Source organism: Phycodurus eques, chromosome 1, assembly GCF_024500275.1.
Source record: "Phycodurus eques isolate BA_2022a chromosome 1, UOR_Pequ_1.1, whole genome shotgun sequence".
NCBI classification, from domain to species: Eukaryota; Metazoa; Chordata; class Actinopteri; order Syngnathiformes; family Syngnathidae; genus Phycodurus; species Phycodurus eques.
Genome location: NC_084525.1, coordinates 6,190,146 through 6,210,223, shown reverse-complemented (window position 1 = coordinate 6,210,223; position 20,078 = coordinate 6,190,146). Strand labels below are relative to the sequence as shown.

Below are 20,078 nucleotides of genomic sequence, written 5' to 3'. Positions count from 1 at the left end.
TGGATGCCGTACTTACCCATCACTTCTTCATCACCCCTATTTCCTTCACAAACATGTCCATTACAATCTGCACCAATCACGACTCTCTCTCTGTCTGGGATGCTCAGAACTACATCGTCTAGCTCCTTCCAGAATTTCTCTTTCACCTCGAGGTCACATCCTACCTCACATCCTACCATAGCCACTAATCACGTTACACATAACAACCTCAATTTCAAGTTTCAGCCTCATCACTCGATCTGATACTCTTTTCACCTCCAAGACATTCTTAGCCAACTCTTCTTTTAAAATAGCCCAGACTCCATTTCTCTTCCCATCTACAGCATGGTAAAATAATTTAAACTCTGCCCCTAAACTTCTCGCCTTACTGCCTTTCCACCTGGTCTCCTGGACACACAATATATCAACCTTTCTCCTAATCATCATGTCAACCAACTCCCGACATTTTCCTGTCATAGTCCCAACATTCAAAGTCCCCACATTCAGTTCTAGGCTCTGTGCTTTCCTCTTCTCTTTCTGCCGAAGAACCCGCTTTCCACCTCTTCTTCTTCTTCGACTTCGACCCACAGTAGCGGCAGTGGCAGACGTTGTTAAGCCGGGCCACGACCGATCCGGTATGGAGTTCTTTGGATGAACACTCATATTTGTTTGGCAAAGTTTTAAGCCGGATGCCCTTCCTGACGCAACCCTCTGCATTTATCCGGGCTTGGGACCGGCTTACAGTTTGCACTGGCTTGTGCCCCCCATAGGGCTGCACCCTGCTAGCTTAATCCTAACACATAATGGAAAAAGCCAGTGACAAGCTAACAGATAGCATCACAGTGTTATATCCCTTTAAGCAACGGATATTTGAACAAATATTGTGGAACAACCAACATAGACAGACAATATCACAATGCTTACTTAAAGGCATATTGCTGGTGTCGGGCAGAAACCTTGCATCTCCAAAACCATAATATTTCAGAACTTTATATTGATTAATAATTTGTAACAATAAAATAACCATGTGGGGACTGACCAATAGTATTGGTTTGTGAAAACATCTGGAACTGGAACTGTGAGAGTAATGGTGATTCTTATCCGTTTGGGTCTGTATGACTGTATTATATTGCCTCCAGGTGGCCTAGGTGGGCACAACAAAAGGAGCAGCACAATTGCCATTGAATTCAAGCAAAAAAATGCAGCAAAACTTGAAATTCTTCATTCGTTTTCCGTACCGCTTAGCCTCACTAGGGTCGCGGGCGTGCTGGAGCCGATCCCAGGTATCTTTGGGCGAGAGGCGGGGTATACCCTGAACTGGTCGCCAGCCAATCACAGCGCACATGTAAACAAACAACCATTCGCACTCACGTTCACACCTACGGGCAATTTAGAGTCTTCAATTAACCTACCAATGCATGTTTTTGGAATGTGGGAGGAAACCGGAGTACCCGGGGAAAACCCATGCAGGCACGGGGAGAACATGAAACTCCACACAGGCGAGGCCAGACTTGAACCCGGGTCCTCAGAACTGTGAGGTAGACGTACTAAACAGTCCCCCACCGCGTCGTTAAATTCTTCACATTCTATTGAATTATGTCATTCATGTATGTTTGTATAAAGTACAATGAAGATGATTTGCGTTACAAGCAAGGTCACGGAACAAAGTAAACTCATTTCTCAAGGTACCACTGTACATTTTCCTTCTGGTCTCCTGGACACACAATATATCAACCTTTCTCCAAAAACAACAGACGCTTTCTCGAGGCCCGTTCCCCTTCCAGGTTATTTGTAGCGAAACATGCATTTCCTTGATTCTGTCATTCATTTCCATTTTTATGCACTGCCGCCACCACAGAGACTTTGTAATGCTATTTCCTGGATCAAAGCACATGGTCTCATGACAAGCCTTCAAGAAATAAGATGCTCTTTAAATAGCTCAAAGGTACGTGAAGCACACATTCAGGAAAACAAACAGGATCAAAATTCTCGTAAGAGTCTCATAATTACGCAAGCATTTCCTTTTCCTTCAACCAGTAACTTAGAAGGTTAACTGTGTTTAAAGAGCATTCTGTTCATCCAATTAAATTCTATAGCACTTATCGTGATTAGCGTCGTAGGTGAGCTGGCGGGGTACACCCTGGACTGGTCGCCAGCCAATTATAGGACACATAAACAAACAACCACTTACACTGATATTCACAACAATGGACTATTTAGAATCTTACATGAACCTAAAGTGTATTTTTGGAATGTGGAAACCGGAGTGCCCAGACAGGAAGTCGAGATTTTAACCCAGAACTTCTCAACTGTGAAGCAGACGTGCTAACCACTGGGTTTGTGGAAAATTCATGGTAAATTTCCATTGGGAAGTTAAGATGAGGAATTGTTTATATATTCCAAAATGGGAACTCTCTATGAGAATTAATTGGATTTAACTGGAAATTGAAGATAATTGAGTGGAAACGTGTCATATTCAAGCATAACTATAAACATTTAGTTTTGTAATTGGTAGATATCCATAAAAAAATAATAATAATTATAATTTGTTTTTTCTTCACTCGAGCGGCAGCGTATCCAAAGCACTACCAAGTGACGACTCGTAACATGGTACAAGCTACAAGTGTACATGCATGAAATCTTTAGTTAGGATTATACTAAAATATATTTTCCCCAACAATACTTAAGTTCCCTATTAGGAGCCAACCTTCAATTTTGGGAATTCCTGCTGTATTCCCGTTAATTCTCAGAAAGTTTCCAACTGAAAATTGCCCGGATTTTGCAGCCTTACTACCGCCTCGTCCACCGTGCTGCCCTAAGCGAGCATAAATAAAACTAAAAGTCTACTGAAAGAGGAGAAACATACAGTAGCAAAGGTCCTGAAGAGGGCCACAATGAGCCACAATGATGAATCCTCTGCATCAAGTTCCTGCTACATCAAGCCCAGTAGTCTCATCCTCAAGGAAAATCAAACAAATTGTGATTTCATTACGAGTGCGCTACAGGACAGTTCCCAAGCTGTCTCGGGATCAGGAGAGTGTGCGTGCATGGTATCGGCATGACAACAACAGAATCTTACGGCGACATCTCAACAGATCAGAGGATTAGGCCTACGCACTACTCAGGGGTCTCAACCTGCCTCACTGTCACTAAGGGAAAGCGTTTCGAGGTGGAGGCAGGGTCAGCGTGGCGTGGCGGACTCAGCCGGGGCTCCGTTCGGATATACCCCCACATTGTAAAGCCGCTGTGTGCTCGTGAGTAGTGAGAGAGCTTGTCGTACGTTAGGGGAGATGATCGGCGGCGTACTGCGTCACATGACCTACTTCCTGTCCTAACAGGGAGGATTAGAAGACGCTCCATGCTGCCACAGAAAGGTTAAGACTACTGACACACTAGGTGGTCCGTCGTGTTAACTTAAAAAGGAGAAAAATACAGGCTGACAAGCTAAATGGGAGAGAAAAAAATTAGGGGGAAAAAAAAACAACAACTCGTCTGCGATATCCTTCGGCCGATTCCAGTGACGTCATGCGTTGGAGGGGATTAAGATGTCAACAGATGTACTACAACTAGCCGCCTTTGGCTGCCATTGTACATGATTTCATTTATGAACACCCAAATGACACTGCGTGCACAACCTCTTTCTCAGGGGCTTGCAGAAGATAGTTCGTGAACAGCTTTACAGCCAGCTCACCAAAAGAAGAAGAAAAAAAAACAAATCACATGTACCCTGGAGCGATGCATGACAGCCAAAATGGGGAGACAGCCTCGGAGAATAAACATGGTGCAAAAAAACCCCCCAAAAAAACAAAAAACAAATGCCACGGAGATGTCCCAAATGAATATGCTTGTTTTGGCATCTATCGAACTTAATGTCAGCTCTGTTTTATTTACTTTTTTTGTCATATGATTAATTGTTCTTAGTAGAACAAGGCTGCAGCTGTAAGCATTTGTTTGTTTTTACTTGATTGTGCTGATGGAATAAATGTACTGTATTTAGTTTCACATACATAAAGAACACAATGCTTGATTGATAGATAGATTTATTGATTGATTGATTGATTGATTGATTCATTGAATTATACAAGTCAGGGACTGTTTCGTTTATTGATCAATCAACGTTCCAATGGGGGGGGGAGATTGGTCCTAAAAGACAGTGGGAGTCGGAGCATCTGTCTTTGGGCAGGATGTATTGTTTGCAGGAACAAATGGCAACAAATGCGAGCAGATGTGACCTCCACTGACACGGGATGGAGGCAAAGGAGATAGAACAGAAGAGGAGCACAAGAACGATCTTCAGTCTTCACCAGGAGCTGAACCTACTGCAGACTGTTCTCAAGACTATCACTTTTGCCATACCGTAGTTTCATTTTTTTTTTGTACCGGTAACTGTTATGTTAATTTAAAAAAAATATATATATATATATGACGTTGAAAACAAAATCTGACCAAGCGCTAAATTCATTATTGGACTACATGGACGATCAGCAATAGCTGATAGCAACGGCCGACAACTAACTCGCAAATGATCTTTTCACACAGTGGAAACAGACAGGGAGTCACTAAACAGAACAATATCCGAGCTCATATAATTTGAACAAAATGACAGCACAAGACGAAATAGGTAGCTAAAACACACATAACAACGACTACTATCATGGAAGGATAATAGACAATAATGTCAATGATAAACAAGTAATTCTGAACAGTCTCTCAAGACGCAGGTGCCAATAAGATATACAAAGTGCCATTTGGCATGCTGGGAAGTTCAGCGTCAACTCACTCTGACACTCCAATATATTCACATAGCAACAAGTCCTGCTAAAATGATTTATTCAACGCTGGCTAAATTAGTAGAGATTTCAAAATGAAGAACAAGAACACCCACAAACAAACTACAACAATGTACTGTATTTACTTCTTGACATGTGACTGTTGGCCAAGGTAATGAGACAAATTTTATTTGAGAGAAGACCACTGCAGCAAAGTACAAGCACAATCTAAATTAATAAAAGACGGAAACTATTTGGTGGACAGGAGTTAAATCAGTTCTTCTACTATATTTTTATGTATTTATTTTTTTAAACACACATGTATCTGTGCACGGTAGGTTAATTGAAAACTCTAAATTGCCCGTAGGCGTGAATGTGAGTGTGAATGTTTCTATGTGCACTGCGATTGGCTCGCGACCAATTCAGGGTGTACCCCACCTCTCGCCCGAACATACCTTGGATAGGGTACTTAAGTACGGAGTGTGAATACTTTTGCCACCTGCGCTTTAAGTCAGGTAAGGCACACCATACCATACCAAAAAATGTATTCTGGTGTCCCCAAGAAATTAAATGTACGAATACATGATAAGATTAACTGTAACATATATTTTTCCGCATATCGATTCGATTATATTTTTAATAAATACAATTTAAAAGATTCAATTAAATTGAAACTACCTTGAACACTGCACAGCATTTGTCTCCTGACCTCACTTCCTAAAATGTGACTTGAAATACGATAAATCCTTGAGAAATGTTACAGTATATTCTATATATATTTCTGCCAGTACTTATTCCAACTACACATTAAGTTTATTTTCTTTAAATAAACCAAAACCTATTTTGTTTAAATTCACACTTTAGTCATGTGTTTAAGTCAAACAAGGTCACTAAGCGATTAATCGATTCATCGAACAAAATAGTTGTTCGTTAATCGATTAATTGCTGCACCTCTCGAATATGTACATTAGCAGATTTAAAGTTGGGGGAAAAAAAAAAAAAAAGACAGAAATTTAAGTTTATTTCAAAAAGCGTTACAACAAGCAAATAGCATCCATTCGGTGCAAAGGCTTTTATACAGCCGGGCGGAAATCGGGCCTAAATAAAAGGTGGTGCATATAAAGCAACGGCAAGATGAAGAGCATAAAGGGGGACTTACAAGGTACAGCTCGGAGGTAAAGGTTCTCTCGGATGACCTGCTGAAGTGTGCTGTCCACTGAGCCGGGTGTGAAGCACTTACTCAGATACAACCTGAGATCCTTGCACAATGTGGTGCCTGAGGGAAGGGCAAAGGAAACAAGCATGGCATGAAGGAAAGGAGAGGAGGCAGCACACATAAAAAAAAAAATAAACAAAATCCCAACCGGAATGATGAGATGTGTGTTTGCGCTAAGATTGTTTGCATCTCATCAAATCTGACGACAGATGAGGAGGAAATGTGTTCGCTCCGCAAAATCTTTGAATGACGCCCATCTCAATTTAGCACTTTAATACCTACGCTGGCGTATTCACACAAAGCCATCTTGCTCTCTTATCACCTCGCATTGCGTGCATTTTCCCAGCTCCCTCATGCATACCAAACCATCTCCTGAAGTTAATTGCCGCAGACTTAACAACTGAGGCTTCCACCGGGGGAGGTGGCGCCAATCACCTGGGCCTGGATTCCATCTCTCTGATCTCTTAATATCATCTCAAGCGCTTTACACGCTCTGTTGACAGGCCGCTCGGCGTTATTGATGGACTGAGCGCATCTCCGGCCTGTCAGTCGCGCTGACATATGATGCTTGCCGCGTAGAAAGAAATGTCAGGGTGTTAGAAGTTTAGTAGTAAAGGAAGTCATCTGCTCATATATATCTATATATAGATATATATAGATATATATCTATATATCTATATATAGATATATATGGGGGCATGAATCCTGTATGCCGTCTTCTGCTACTTTCTAATGTACTAAGAAGGACACATTTGGCCAAAATATCAAAACAGTGAGCTGAAATTTAGAAAAATATGGAACTACTGTGCTTTTCAAAAGGTAAAAGAAGTTTTGGGTTACTGTGGATATGATAATCATGGCAAACATATAATGTGTATTTTTTCATGTTTATTTAGACCAGTATATCATTAAAGGATGGCACTTATACTGGCTACAAAAACCTGCTATGCACTCTCATCCTAACGGCTATAAATCAGTTATTATTGGCCCAAAACAACCTTCAACATATTCCGCGCCTAATAAAGCTGAACATCATTTGTTAAACAGTCTACCACCCCAGCTCCATTACTTTAATTACAGTTCCCCCTTTTTTTAATTTTCCCACTAATATGTTAGATTTACTCAAGCAAATAATTACGAGTGTCTCACTATTAACAGCTCTGCTTTATTACCGTGAGCACATTTATCTGGTTTAATGGGTCTGAGGGAGGCAAGCTTAAGCATTGTTCTGAACGAGAGAGCTCCAATACTGATTTGGGTTGCATGCTGCCATGAGGAGGAATTGTTGTCTACCACTCACTAAAAAGAGATATTCGGCTTTCGGGTTGAATTTCAAGATGAACCTAAAATGCAAGATGAACGTTACAGATGACAAGTTCACCCTATCTAACACTTTGAGTGCACACGTCCAACTGTTAAATGTTTCAGTACTTTTTTTTTTTTTTTTTTTTTTTACAGAAGGTCAAATGAAATTCAACTGTATAGGTTTTATTGTGAGATTTTTTTTTTTTTTTTTGGTCCTATTAGATTTCAGGCTCCATGTGTTGCCACATTAATTTAATCTGCCCAGAGCCTTCAGAATCAGTAGTGCTGATGTAACTTCAACAATATTAGCAATCGCACCGTTTCACCATCAGATTTCAAATTTGCCATCAAGGCCCAGCGAGCATTTTTCCATTCTCTGCTTGCCTGGTCACAGCAAAGCGTGTTCAAACCAGTACTATTTACTGTCTTCCTTTGTCTGAAAGGTTTTCATTTGCCTGACCATTTACCTTTCTACTCTATACTTCTAACAAAGATAATACTGTACGAACCTTGTTACATTATTACAGCCCAGTTCGATCAGCAAAACACATCTGTGAGTACGGTGTATGTTATATAGTAAAGTCCAGACGATGTACATGAAACAGTTGTGTGCTGTTATTTAGAATTTTTGTATAAGATTGATGGTTTCTATAATATAACAAATAATGGGAAAGGCCATAGATGTGCTAAGCACCTATGTGGCATTGTTATGACCCTTTAAGCAACGGCTATTTGAACACAAATGTTGGAGCAACACATGCAGACAGATAATATAACAATACTCACTCTTTATCCTATGCTAAGAAGTACTAATATTACTGCTGAGGAGTTGTGCTGCCCCCTCTGTCTCCATGTACGTCCTTATGTTTGTATTATACTGGCTGAGGCAAAATATCAATGGCATCATCGACTAATCGACTTTGACTCGACTTTCATTGTCGGCTACAAAAAAATATGTTGCTGTTCATCCCCCAATTTCAGTTAGTAAACCTCAAAATGGTGCCTAGTATTTCAAAACTTGAGCAGAGGAGTTGACTCAGTAGTAAGAAGAGGAAGGAGGTGTCGTACGGTGACCCATGTGCATCAGCTCATCCATCACTGTCAACGCAACACGCAGTCGCTCTGACAACAGAGGCTTCAGAAATGAGAACGGATGCGCCCGGCCCGTGCCAGTGGGAGCGGGAGCAAAGGTCCTCATTTACACCCCCGTGGGCAAATCAGCTATCAATCAAGGCGGCAAGGCCACGGGGGACCTTCGGTCAGGTGACACGCCGCTGACATATTACTCCGCTCTGAACCCACCGAGGCATCCGTTAGCCGTGCCCCGTGTTGTTATCATCAAGGTCCCGAGCCAGCGACGGACAACTATATGGCCACACTGTTGTCACGGGGCATTCAATTGTGACCTGACCGCCTTGGCAACGCCACACTAATCGACGAGTGCAGATCGACATCGGAATCCTACGGACGGCAGATTCGGCCTGTGAGAGTGGAGCGACGGGGGGCTGTTGTGGAGGCGCTGCAGCAACGATATTAAGGATGACAGATCGGACACTGGCGTGACGGATTGTTTGGGATGCAGTCTGTTGAAACAAGTGCAATGGAGCAAAACAGTGAAAGCAGGAAGTCAATAACGCGCATAGACGTTTAAATCTCATGCTCTCCTCAGACATTTTTGTCCACCTTTTCTCGGATTTGCCGATCGTAATAGCTTTGCGACAGCAATTGTCTGTACCCTGCCTCTTGCCCAAAGTCAGCTGGGATTGGCTTCTGCTCACCCGTAACCCTCATGAGCATGAGCGGTATAAAAAGATGGATGGATGAATACAGATTTGTGACATGACAAAAATGTTTTGCTTCTTTTTTTTCTTTTACTCTTATCTGTGTTTTATGCTCTGTTGATGCATTTTGCACCTTCTGGAAACCTTCACAGCCAAAAATTTACATGCACAAAACATGGCTGTGAAATCATTATTCATGAATATTCTTTTCTCATTTTTCTTTCATAAATCACTAAAAGTCCCTTTTACTTGTAAGTGAAATCATAGCTTTGATTCTCAATATATTATGCATTGTTTGAAGATTGAAGATAATTGCTGAAACCGTGCAAAGACTAAGAACAATGTAATACTTAATTATGGAACTATAGGGCTCTATTTTCGTAGACGGCACATCTGTGGCGGGGTGTAAATACCGGCGGATCCTGATTTTCGTGCAAACACAAGGGCCGCTGCGTGTGTTTGCCAATTTGGCATACCGCCCTGCGTCAAGCTGGGCGTTCATGAGAGTGTTCTTGAAGATGCGCCTGGGAGAGGGACAATTTGGTGGCAGAAAGTCAGTGTAAAGTTACGCCTGCCTAGACCGCATCTAAGTTCTGGCGCAGGGTAGACTGCTGGTCTAACATGATTTTAGTGAGTTTGCTCAGGGCGCAGTAGAACCTGCTCATGCGTCCTCAGCAATAGCTCTCACAGCCTCCCCTCCTTCTTCTCCATCCACCTCTCAGCAGTAATGGTAAGTACAGCATCTTATTTTTGTATTTTAATGTATTTTCGTTTCTTTATACGAAGTATTTCGACGTAAATTTCGACTTTAACGGTGAAATCCGACTTACGCGGAAATCCGGGCTACGTCGCCAGCGTAGGAACGGAACTCGTTCGTAAATCGAGGACTTCCTGGACTGTAAGTAGAAAGTGACATTTTGTTTGGCTGCTCAGTTGTGAGTTAGCTGTGCTCAGCGTTCATAACAAGGCCCATTTACCACTCCAGCTTGCAGTTGCAACAGCAGCGAGCTAACCATGGCTACACCCCGAAAATTCGTCTTCGCTGGATGCCTCAATTTACAGAACAGCTCGGTGACGTTTTTTTAAGCTCCCAAAAAATGAGGAAATAGAAAAAAACGATGGATTGACTTTTTAAAGACACACACAGATGGTGAGCTGAACATCAACGCGACTCTGCAGTGCACATTGTACAAAGGATAGTTTCACCAGAGACAACATGGCTTCGTGAGTAACTTGATACTAGTGAACGGGGCAGTACCGACTGTCTAACTACCTGGACTTCCTCCTAAAGTCCCGCTGTCGTCAGGTGCCGTGTTCGGCTGTGACATTATGTCACCAACAACGAGGTACATTTGTGGGGTTATTTTTATGATTATAGTCCACAATAACCATTCAGTTTTGAAGTTGAGCTTTCTAACGTTATTTTACATCATATAAACTATCACCCCTTCAGTATGTTTGATTCCTTTTGCCGCATCCATTTGGCACGCCCACAATGTCTGAGAGCTGAGAGGCGGCCCTTACTATTCCAGTTTTGAAGCCTGATTTTATATACTTAGCGATTTGCTTAATTCATTCAAATTCGAGAGGGTTGTTAACATTACTCTTCTCTGTGGTGTGTCGAATTTAAATGATCTTTTCTGGGCCTGCTTTGTGCCACTTTAAAGACGAATAAGGCTACATTTACAACCCCAATTCCAATTAAATTGGGATGTTGTGTTAAACATAAATAAAAACAGAATACAATGATTTGCAAATCATGTTTGACCTATATTTAATGGAATACATGACAAAGACAAGATTTTTAATGTTCAAACGGACAAACTTGATTGTTTTTAGCAAATCATTAACCTAGAATTTTATGGCTGCAACACGTTCCCAAAAACCTGGGACAGGGTCATGTTTACCACTGCGTGACATCACCTTTTCTTTTAACAACATTCAATAAACGTTTGGGAACTGAGGACACTAATTGTTGAAGCTTTGTAGGTGGAATTCTTTCCCATTCTTGCTTGATGTACAGCTTCAGCTGTTCAACCGTCCGGGGTCTCCGTTGTTGTATTTTATGCTCCATAATGCGGCACACATTTTCAGAATCAGAATCAGAATCAGAATCATCTTTATTTGCCAAGTATGTCCAAAACACACAAGGAATTTGTCTCCGGTAGTTGGAGCCGCTCTAGTACAACAAACAGTCAATTTACAGAACACTTTGGGGACATAAAGACATTGACAAAAAACAATTGTGCAAAAAGATGCAGAGTCCTCTAGCACTTAGAGCAGTTCGAACGACTAATATTGCAATAGTCCGGTGCAATGACCATTGTGCAAAGGGCGCTGAGACTTCAAGGAGTGTATGCGGTTTAAAGTGACAAGTAGTGCGATCATCTGGGACAATGTCGGTTGTGCAAATGTTACAGATACTCCTCAATCAGTGTGCAAATGGAGCAGATGCTACTCTGGCATGAGTGGCCAGTATATGCAAATAGTGCAGCATGGCGAGACAACTACAGTGAGTGCACAAGTAATAAATAATTGGCCCCACAGAAATGTGACAACGAACTCAAGTCAAAAAATTGCCAGCTTGTTGTAATGGAATTATAGGTTAGGTGTTTAAGAAGTTGATCGCAAGAGGGAAGAAGCTGTTGGAATGTCTACTAGTTCTAGTTAGCGTTGATCGGTAGCGCCTACCTGAGGGAAGGAGCTGGAAGAGCTGGTGACCGGGGTGCAGACGGTCCGAGAGGATTTTGCACGCCCTTGTCTTAGTTCTGGCAGCGTGCAAGTCCTCAATGGTGGGTAGGGGGTTACCGACAATCCTTTCAGCAGTTTTGATTGTCCGTTGCAGTCGGAGCTCGTCCTTTTTTGTAGCAGCACCAAACCAGACTGTGATGGAAGAACACAGAACCGATTCGATGACCGCTGTGTAGAACTGTCTCAGCAGCTCCGGTGGCAGGCCGTGCTTTCTCAGAAGCCGCAGGAAGTACATCCTCTGCTGGGCCTTTTTGAGGACGGAGTTGATGTTGTTCGCCCACTTCAGGTCCTGAGAGATTGTAATTCCCAGGAACTTGAAGGTCTCGACGGTTGACACAAGGCAGCTGGACAACGTGAGGGGCAGCTGTGGCGAAGGATGCCTCCTGAAGTCCACGATCATCTCTACCGTCTTGAGCGTGTTCAGCTCCAGGTTGTGTCGCCCGCACCACAGCTCCAGCCGCTCCGCTTCCTGTCGATATGCAGACTCGTCACCGTCCTTGATGAGGCCGATGACAGTGGTGTCATCTGCAAACTTCAGGAGCTTGACAGTCGGGTTCGCTGAGGTGCAGTCGTTCGTGTAGAGAGAGAAGAGCAGCGGAGAGAGGACACAACCTTGGGGCGCCCCAGTGCTGATGCTGCGTGTGGATGAGGTTGCCTCCCCCAGCCTGACCTGCTGTGTCCTGCCCGTCAGAAAGCTGTAAATCCACTGGCAGATGGCAGGTGAGACGCTGAGCTGGAGAAGCTTGGTTGAAAGGAGTTCAGGGATGATGGTGTTGAACGCTGAGCTGAAGTCCACGAACAGGATCCTCGCGTAGGTCCCTGCACTGTCGAGGTGTTCTAGGATGAAGTGCAGTCCCATGTTGACTGCATCATCCGCAGACCTGTTCGCTTGGTAGGCAAACTGCAGGGGGTCCAGCAGGGGACCTGTGACACTCTTGAGGTGGTCCAGCACGAGACGTTCAAAGGACTTCATGACCACAGATGTCAAAGCGACAGGCCTGTAGTCATTCAGACTAGAGATTGCAGGTTTCTTGGGGACTGGAATGATGGTGGAGCGTTTGAAGCAGGATGGAACTTCGCACATTTCCAAAGATCTGTTAAAGATCTGAGTGAAGACTGGAGCGAGCTGGTCCGCGCAGACTTTGAGGCAGGATGGGGACACATGGTCCGGTCCTGTTGTTTGAAGATGCGTCTCACATCCTGTTCATGGATGGTTAACGCAGAAGTCAGAGGTGTGGTTGTGGTCGCGGGTGCGGCCGGGTTGGTGTGTGGAGTGAAACTGTCCTTTTCAAATCTGCAATAGAAGGTATTCAAGTCGTTGGCTAGTGTGCTATTGTTCTCAGCTTGGGGGGATCGTCGCTTGTAATTAGTCAGCGATTGGAATGCACGCCAGACTGATTTCGAGTCGTTCGCGCTAAACTGTTTTTCCAACTTTGCTGCATAGATCCTCTTTGCAATGTTAATTTCTTTAGTAAGCTGGTTTCTAGCTCGATTATACAGGGCCCTGTCCCCGCTCTGATATGCATCTTCCTTAGCTTGGCGAAGCTGCTTAAGTTTAGCAGTGAACCACGGCTTGTTGTTGTTGAATGTCCGAAATGATTTTGTTGGTACACAAACCTCTTCACAGAAACTGATATAGGATGTGACAGTGTCCGTATATTCATCCAGGCTGCCAGCTGAATTTTCAAAGACACTCCAGTCTGTGCAGTCTAAACAGCTTTGAAGTTCCATCTTTGCTTCATTGGTCCACTTTTTGACTGTTTTCACTGTAGGCTTCGCACATTTAAGTACTTGCTTGTACGTCGGTATTTAGTGAATTAAGCAGTGATCAGACGAGCCCAGGGCTGCACGAGGTATAGCACGGTATGCGTTTTTTACCATAGTGTAGCAGTGGTCTAAAGTATTATTTTCCCTGGTAGGACAGTCGATGTGCTGCTTGTATTTAGGGAGTTCGTGGTTGAGTTTAGCTTTGTTAAAGTCCCCGAGAATAATGAGGGGTGAGTCAGGGTGTTTTTTTTCAATTTCGTTGACTTGTTCGGCGAGCGTTAGCAATGCGGCGCTCGTGTTAGCTTGCGGTGTGATATAGACTCCAGCCAGTATAAACGATGCAAACTCACGTGGCGCGTAAAATGGTTTACAGTTCAGAAACAGCGACTCCAAATGCGGGCTGCAGTGTGTGCTGAGCACCGTGACGTCCGTACACCATTTTTCGTTTATATGGAGGCATATCCCGCCGCCCTTCGTTTTTCCCGATGATTCCATGTCGCGGTCCGCTCGATGAATGTTGAAGCCGGGAAGCGTGACGGCGCCATCGGGTACGGCGTCGCAAAGCCAGGTCTCCGTGAAGCACATGGCCGCGGAACGTCCGAAGTCTTTACTGGTCTTTAACAGAAGATGAAGCTCGTCCATTTTGTTGGGTAGGGAGCGTACATTCGCGAGGTGGATCGACGGGAAGGCCAATCTGTGTCCTCTCTTGCGGAGTTTCACCTGAATTCCGGCTCGTTTTCCTCTGTGGCGCCGCTTCCGCATCCATGCGCCGAAAACCGCGGACGCCGCTCCGGTGAGTAACTCGGGGAAAAAACTGAGCGGATTTTCGAAAGTTGGTGACAGAAAGTCCGGAGTAGCCTCCTTGATGGTTAGCAGGTCTCCCCTTGTGTAAGTGAGTCGTGTAAGGTCTCCAAAGACGGACGAAAAACACAAAAACGAAGACAATACTAGAGAGCGCGTTACCGAGGCGGCCACACTGGTAGGCGCCATCTTGAAATATCTCAATTTTCAATGGGAGACAGGTCTGGACTGCAGGCAGTCCAGTCGAGTACCCGCACTCTTTTAACACAAAGCCATGCTGTTGTAGCACGTGCAGAATGTGGTTTGGTATTGTCTTGCTGAAATAAGCAGGGGCGTCCACGAAAAAAGACGTTGCTTGGATGGCAGCATCTGTTTCTCCAAAACCTGTATGTACCTTTCAGCATTAATGGTGCCTTGATAGATGTGTAAGTTGCCCATGCCATTGGCATCAACACAGCCCCATACCGTCACAGATGCTGGCTTTTGAACTTTGCGTCCATTACAGTCCGGATGGTTCTTTTCCTCTTTGGCCCGGAGGACACGACGTCCACAATTTCCAGATTCTCTGAACCTTTTGATGATATTATGGACCGTAGATGATGAAATCCCTAAATTCCTTGCAATTGTACATTGAGGAACATTCTCCTTAAACTGTTCGGCTATTTTCTCACGCACTTGTTCACAGAGAGGTGACCCTCGCCCCATCTTTGCTTGTGAATGACTGAGCAATTCAGGGAAGCACCTTTTATACCCAATCATGGCACCCACCTGTTCCCAATTAGCCTGTTCACATGTGGGATGTTCCAAACAGGTGTTTGATGAGCATTCCTCAACTTTCTCAGTCTTTTTTGCCACCAGTCCCAGCTTTTGTGGAACGTGTTGCAGCCATAAAATTCCAAGTTAATGATTATTTGCTAAAAACAATCAAGTTTACCAGTTTGAACATGAAATATCTTGTCTTTTTGTGTATTCAATGAAATATAGGTTGAACATGATTTGCAAATCATTGTATTCTGTTTTTATTTATGTTTAACATAACATCCCAACTTCATTGGAATTGGGGTTGTACACTGCAGGTCCCACAAGTGAGTTTGCTGTACAAACCCATTCAAAATAAAACGATGATATAACGTGGGAGTGAATTATATACCGCAATATAACAGGGCAACACTGTATAACCTTGACAAAGGCTGTTTTACAGACTTTTCATACTGTTTGTAAGTAACAGGTACCAAGCAGCAGAGCAAGAGTGATTACCACTGACTTGAAGTGAAAATGATAACAAAAAATGGTTGCGTTTGGAGTTGTGCTTAGGTACTTTTTCCATTTCCTTAAAAAAAAAAATCACAATTAATCCAGCAAAATTCTAAATAGTTGTCCAGAGAAGATGGCAAGACTTAAGTCGATTTGTCCTCCGTCACCCATTGTGGGTGTTATTCAAATCGCTACAGACTATTTCGCTCTGATCAACCAATAAGAGGACAGACAAATATCAGGCCTTGTTTGGTGGATTTGAAATATGATTGGTTTAAAATTTTGATTTTTTTTTTTTAAAACACAGCCATTTATGGTGTGTATTCTGAAGGCCCTGGGCAGATTACATTGACATGGCAACGCAGAGAAGCTGAAATCTGATTGGGAAAAAAACAAAACATCCAGTATGCACACTACTGGAAGATGGGCAGACAAGAGAGACGCTATGAAATTAAGATAATAGACTGATGGAACGATATCAATGAAACTTCATTTAACTTGTAAATGTAGGTCAGTGCTTCTGATAGTGCTTAGGCCAGCAGAGTAGGCCTGGTCACTGGTCAAAGGAGGATGTCCCATTAATCCGAAAAGTCAGTTAATCAGCCAGTCCCTCAGTGATCCTGTTAACTATGGCTGAATTTCTACTACCTCTATTTATGAATCAACTTACCTGTTGAAATAAAAAATTACAGCCAGTGTAATATCTTTGTTTTGACTAATACTTCACACATTCAAACTAGAGAAGCAGGTTAAAATCATCATTCAAGTTCTTTACTGTTTTCTCAATCTTTCTGCCTTGGCCTAATGATATTTTACTATGAGAATACTTGAGTTTTTACCACCCGGAAGTACATGTGACATTGTGGTGAAAAGGTCTCTTGTTCGCTAGCTTGCTGAAAGCAAAGTGCACTGTTTTGCCGAGTCATACCTGGCGACACAGTTTTGATGCGGACAGGACGGGGGCAGGAGTTGAGCACCCCGCGCACATCTCCCAAAGTCATCCCCAGTACAGGCGTTCCGCCGATCTCCAGGATGATGTCGCCCACAGTGAGTCCATCCCCCGGGGCGGCCGTGACAAAAGGGAACTCTCCGTAATCAGCCCCTCCTCCGACGGCGACGCCGAGCTCCCCCGATGAGCCTATCAAGGGGACGAAGGTATCCTGCATCCTGGAACGCCAGTGTTGCTTCCTCACATTCGTCTTAGACATGGCAAATGAGCTGCGAGGGAAGAAACACAACTTGAAGGTGTGATGTCGTTAAAAAGAATGGGAAAACGAGTGCAAATTACTGTACAAAACAAGCCTATCAAAGAGGCTGTGATTTCAGGCCAGGCAATTATAATGCTGTGAACATTGGCACTTATTCCACAGTTCTGGATTTTAAAACAGATGTCTGCAGAAAAAGAATTACCCCCACCCAAAATAGACTGGGTAGTAATTTAAAATTTTTTTTTTTTTTGATGTGTTTTTTTTTTTTTTTTTTTTAAACAAGATCGGGTTCAAACTATCATGTCTTCAACCCGTCGTGCTGCTAGTTACTGTGGCATACACAGGAAGCCTATTAACCTGTGTTAAAAATGGCGCCCAGTGATGCGCTTGGATATCCAGCGTGAGCCGCCCCTCCCCCACCATATAAAAACTCGAGCTGCCCAATGACGTCTTTGGGACCAGTCTGCAGTCACATTAAGTCCTTATCAATGAGTGTAAGTTTGCATGGGTGCTAATTTGATGATTACAGTCCACGGAGTAACTATTCAAATTTGAAGGGGAGCCTCCTAACATGATTTGACATTGTGTAAGGTACCGTTGTTTTCACAGTGAATGTATGCACTGCAGCAGTGGTATTTTACTTGGCAGTTGAGCAGGGCGTGGTTTCATTCAGCGGACACACCAAAGCATTTGAGAGAGAACGCCTGAATTTTCACAGTTTTAAAGCCTCATTTCAGGTACTTGACAATTTTTTTTTGTAGCATTCCAATTTGGCAAGGTTGTTCATAATATACCTCTCTGCGGTGTCAAGTTTACTTTACAGGGAGTTTAATCTAAAAAAACATTCAAGCCAATTTTTTTAACTGTTTCATATCTTGCAACAGTGTTTCTTTTAACAATTTAAAATATAATATTTTTTTATTTGAAAAAGAAGAAAATATTTACGTCAAATGACGAATCGTGCAACTAATTTTCATCAAACCTTTTCTTTTTTTGAAATAAAAAGTGTGATGTCTGGTAACATTTAAAGTTTGTTACCTTTTCCTTTTTTAATTCCAGAGACTACTGTGCGTTTGAACTTTTTCTCATAACCTCCTGATGTGGGCTGGGTTGGATTTTATTATTAAAATATGCAACAGGTAAATAAGAAAATAAAAATTAAAAAAAACATACAGCAAGTGGGCCACACTTTCGACACCCCCGCTCCCCCGCTTGCTTTGTTTCACGTGGCTTTCCCACTTCTCGTGTGGGAACTGCATCTGTATGTTTGAACACAAACACAGGGCAGCACAGGGAATGGCTGTTCACCACACAGCGCACGCCAAAACGTTCCCTCATGCTTGCGTCAGGCCGACGTTGTGTTGTCATGTAAACACATAGCAGTTAGTGCACATTCCGGCAAATCTCCGATCACGTGGGAAAAAGCAGACTACAAAGACTTGGACCACTTTGATAAATAATACAAGATTCTGTTGGAGCTGCAAAGCATGTTTTTCTTTTTATTCACAACAAAGGTGAGATAAAAATTCAGTGGAAGTTGCTGAGTGGATTTCTTTGAGCTGACAGTGATGTCCGCAGAGAGCAGACGATATTCCGGTGTCACCTTGACACACAGGGAAGGGGGACAATGTATGACACGATGTCGGCAGTAAAGCATGGAAATGACCAGACATTTAGCAAATGTGCCCGAAGGAGAAATGAGATGAACTTGGTAATTCAATATGAAGCTGGAAGCAGGAGTGAGTTAGTTGAGGACACCGGGTGGGAAAATGAGTATCCTGGAACAACTCACATTTATCAAGATTTTTTTTTTTTTTACCGGCACCTCTGCACACAAAATCCATTCCAAATTGTTTATCCCTGAAAAACCTTACCAGAGGAATATTTTGGCCATCTTTTAAGCCACCAAGCTAACACTACATCTCAGGTAAGGAGTGTTAGTCATGGTGAGAGTGCAGGCGAATGAAGGAAACAAAAACACTAATAGGGCTGTCCTGTTTTAAGGGAGGTGTAGCACCAGTTATCTCATGTGATGACATTTCAAATAAGCTTGCTAGATGTGTATTTAAACAAACTTTGCTGCACTGACTAATATAACGCCGCCACCATTTTAGCCAGGAGATTAGCCAACATACATCACCACATTCCAATCCTCTTAGGCAAATGTGAGACTACCTTGACCCTCGGCTATGAGAAGGATATCAAGGCCAGCGCTTTATGGTTGGACCAAGCGGCGGCACCCCGAAGGCTGAACGAGGCACCATTAACGACTAAGAGAAGGACACCGTACATCTTATTTTTTCTTCTTGATGGGGCAGACGTGACAGAGATTCTCTATTTCCCTTTTGGCTGTTTGGGATTTGAAGAAAAGAAAAAAAATGAGAAAAAGGCGGTGTGAAAGATGGACGGATGGTCTCTCTGGCAAGAGTAACAGGAGAGGAGAGGGAAAAGACAAGTGCAGAGGTCACATGGCGATAGGGAGGCGCCACTCAGCCTGGGGTTGGCACAGGAAGCTACTGTCTGACCTTGGCGAGGGCAACGTGAGTCCAAGCGCTGCAAATCGAGTCGGTCACCCAAAAAGCAGATGACACACAAGTTGATTCTCTGGTCGTATTCGCACCAGGCCAGTGATTCTCAAACTTTTTACACCAATTACCACCATCATGACCAACATTAAAATCGATTTGTTGTGATTCGAATCCAACAATTCTGATTCGGCATTGGATTTTTCGGCAGACCCGAGTTCTAATTAGAGTCACAGCGGATTCGTACATCACACACAGAAAATTGTGTGATTTATTTTGATTTGCAAAATGCGACACATTTTCAAAACAAAAGTGTTATATCAAATTTGTTGACAATTTTAAACTTTGTGATAATTGCTGGTGACCTATATACTTCTGCAGACCTCAGTATCTTCCTGCCTGCGCCCCGATCAAATTCACCAAAATCACGTTAGACCAGCTGTTGACCTTGCACCAGGACTTAGACGTGATCTGAGCACGTGTACCCTCGGTTTAGATCGACTTTCAGCCAACAAATTGTCACATGACCTGGGCGCATCTCCAAAGACACTCCCGTGCTGCGCCGGAATGCCCAGCTTGGCACAGACAGTATGCCAAATTGTGACCCTTGCGCTTGAATGAAAACCAGGTTGTGCCAGCATTTACGCTCCATCGCAGATGCGCTGTCTGTGAAAATAGAGCCCTATGTCTATAATAACTCAGATTTGTAACCTTTGTTACAT

General features: G+C 43.2%; 1 protein-coding gene across 1 annotated transcript in view; it reads right to left on the bottom strand.

Moving 5' to 3' along the window:
• Positions 1–20,078, bottom strand: part of LOC133401451 (membrane-associated guanylate kinase, WW and PDZ domain-containing protein 1) — a 75,405-nt gene that overhangs the window by 39,501 nt on the left and 15,826 nt on the right. The window contains 2 exon segments of the mRNA XM_061674469.1: positions 5,908–6,024; positions 16,552–16,841. Coding sequence (XP_061530453.1) covers positions 5,908–6,024; positions 16,552–16,841 — 407 coding nt within the window.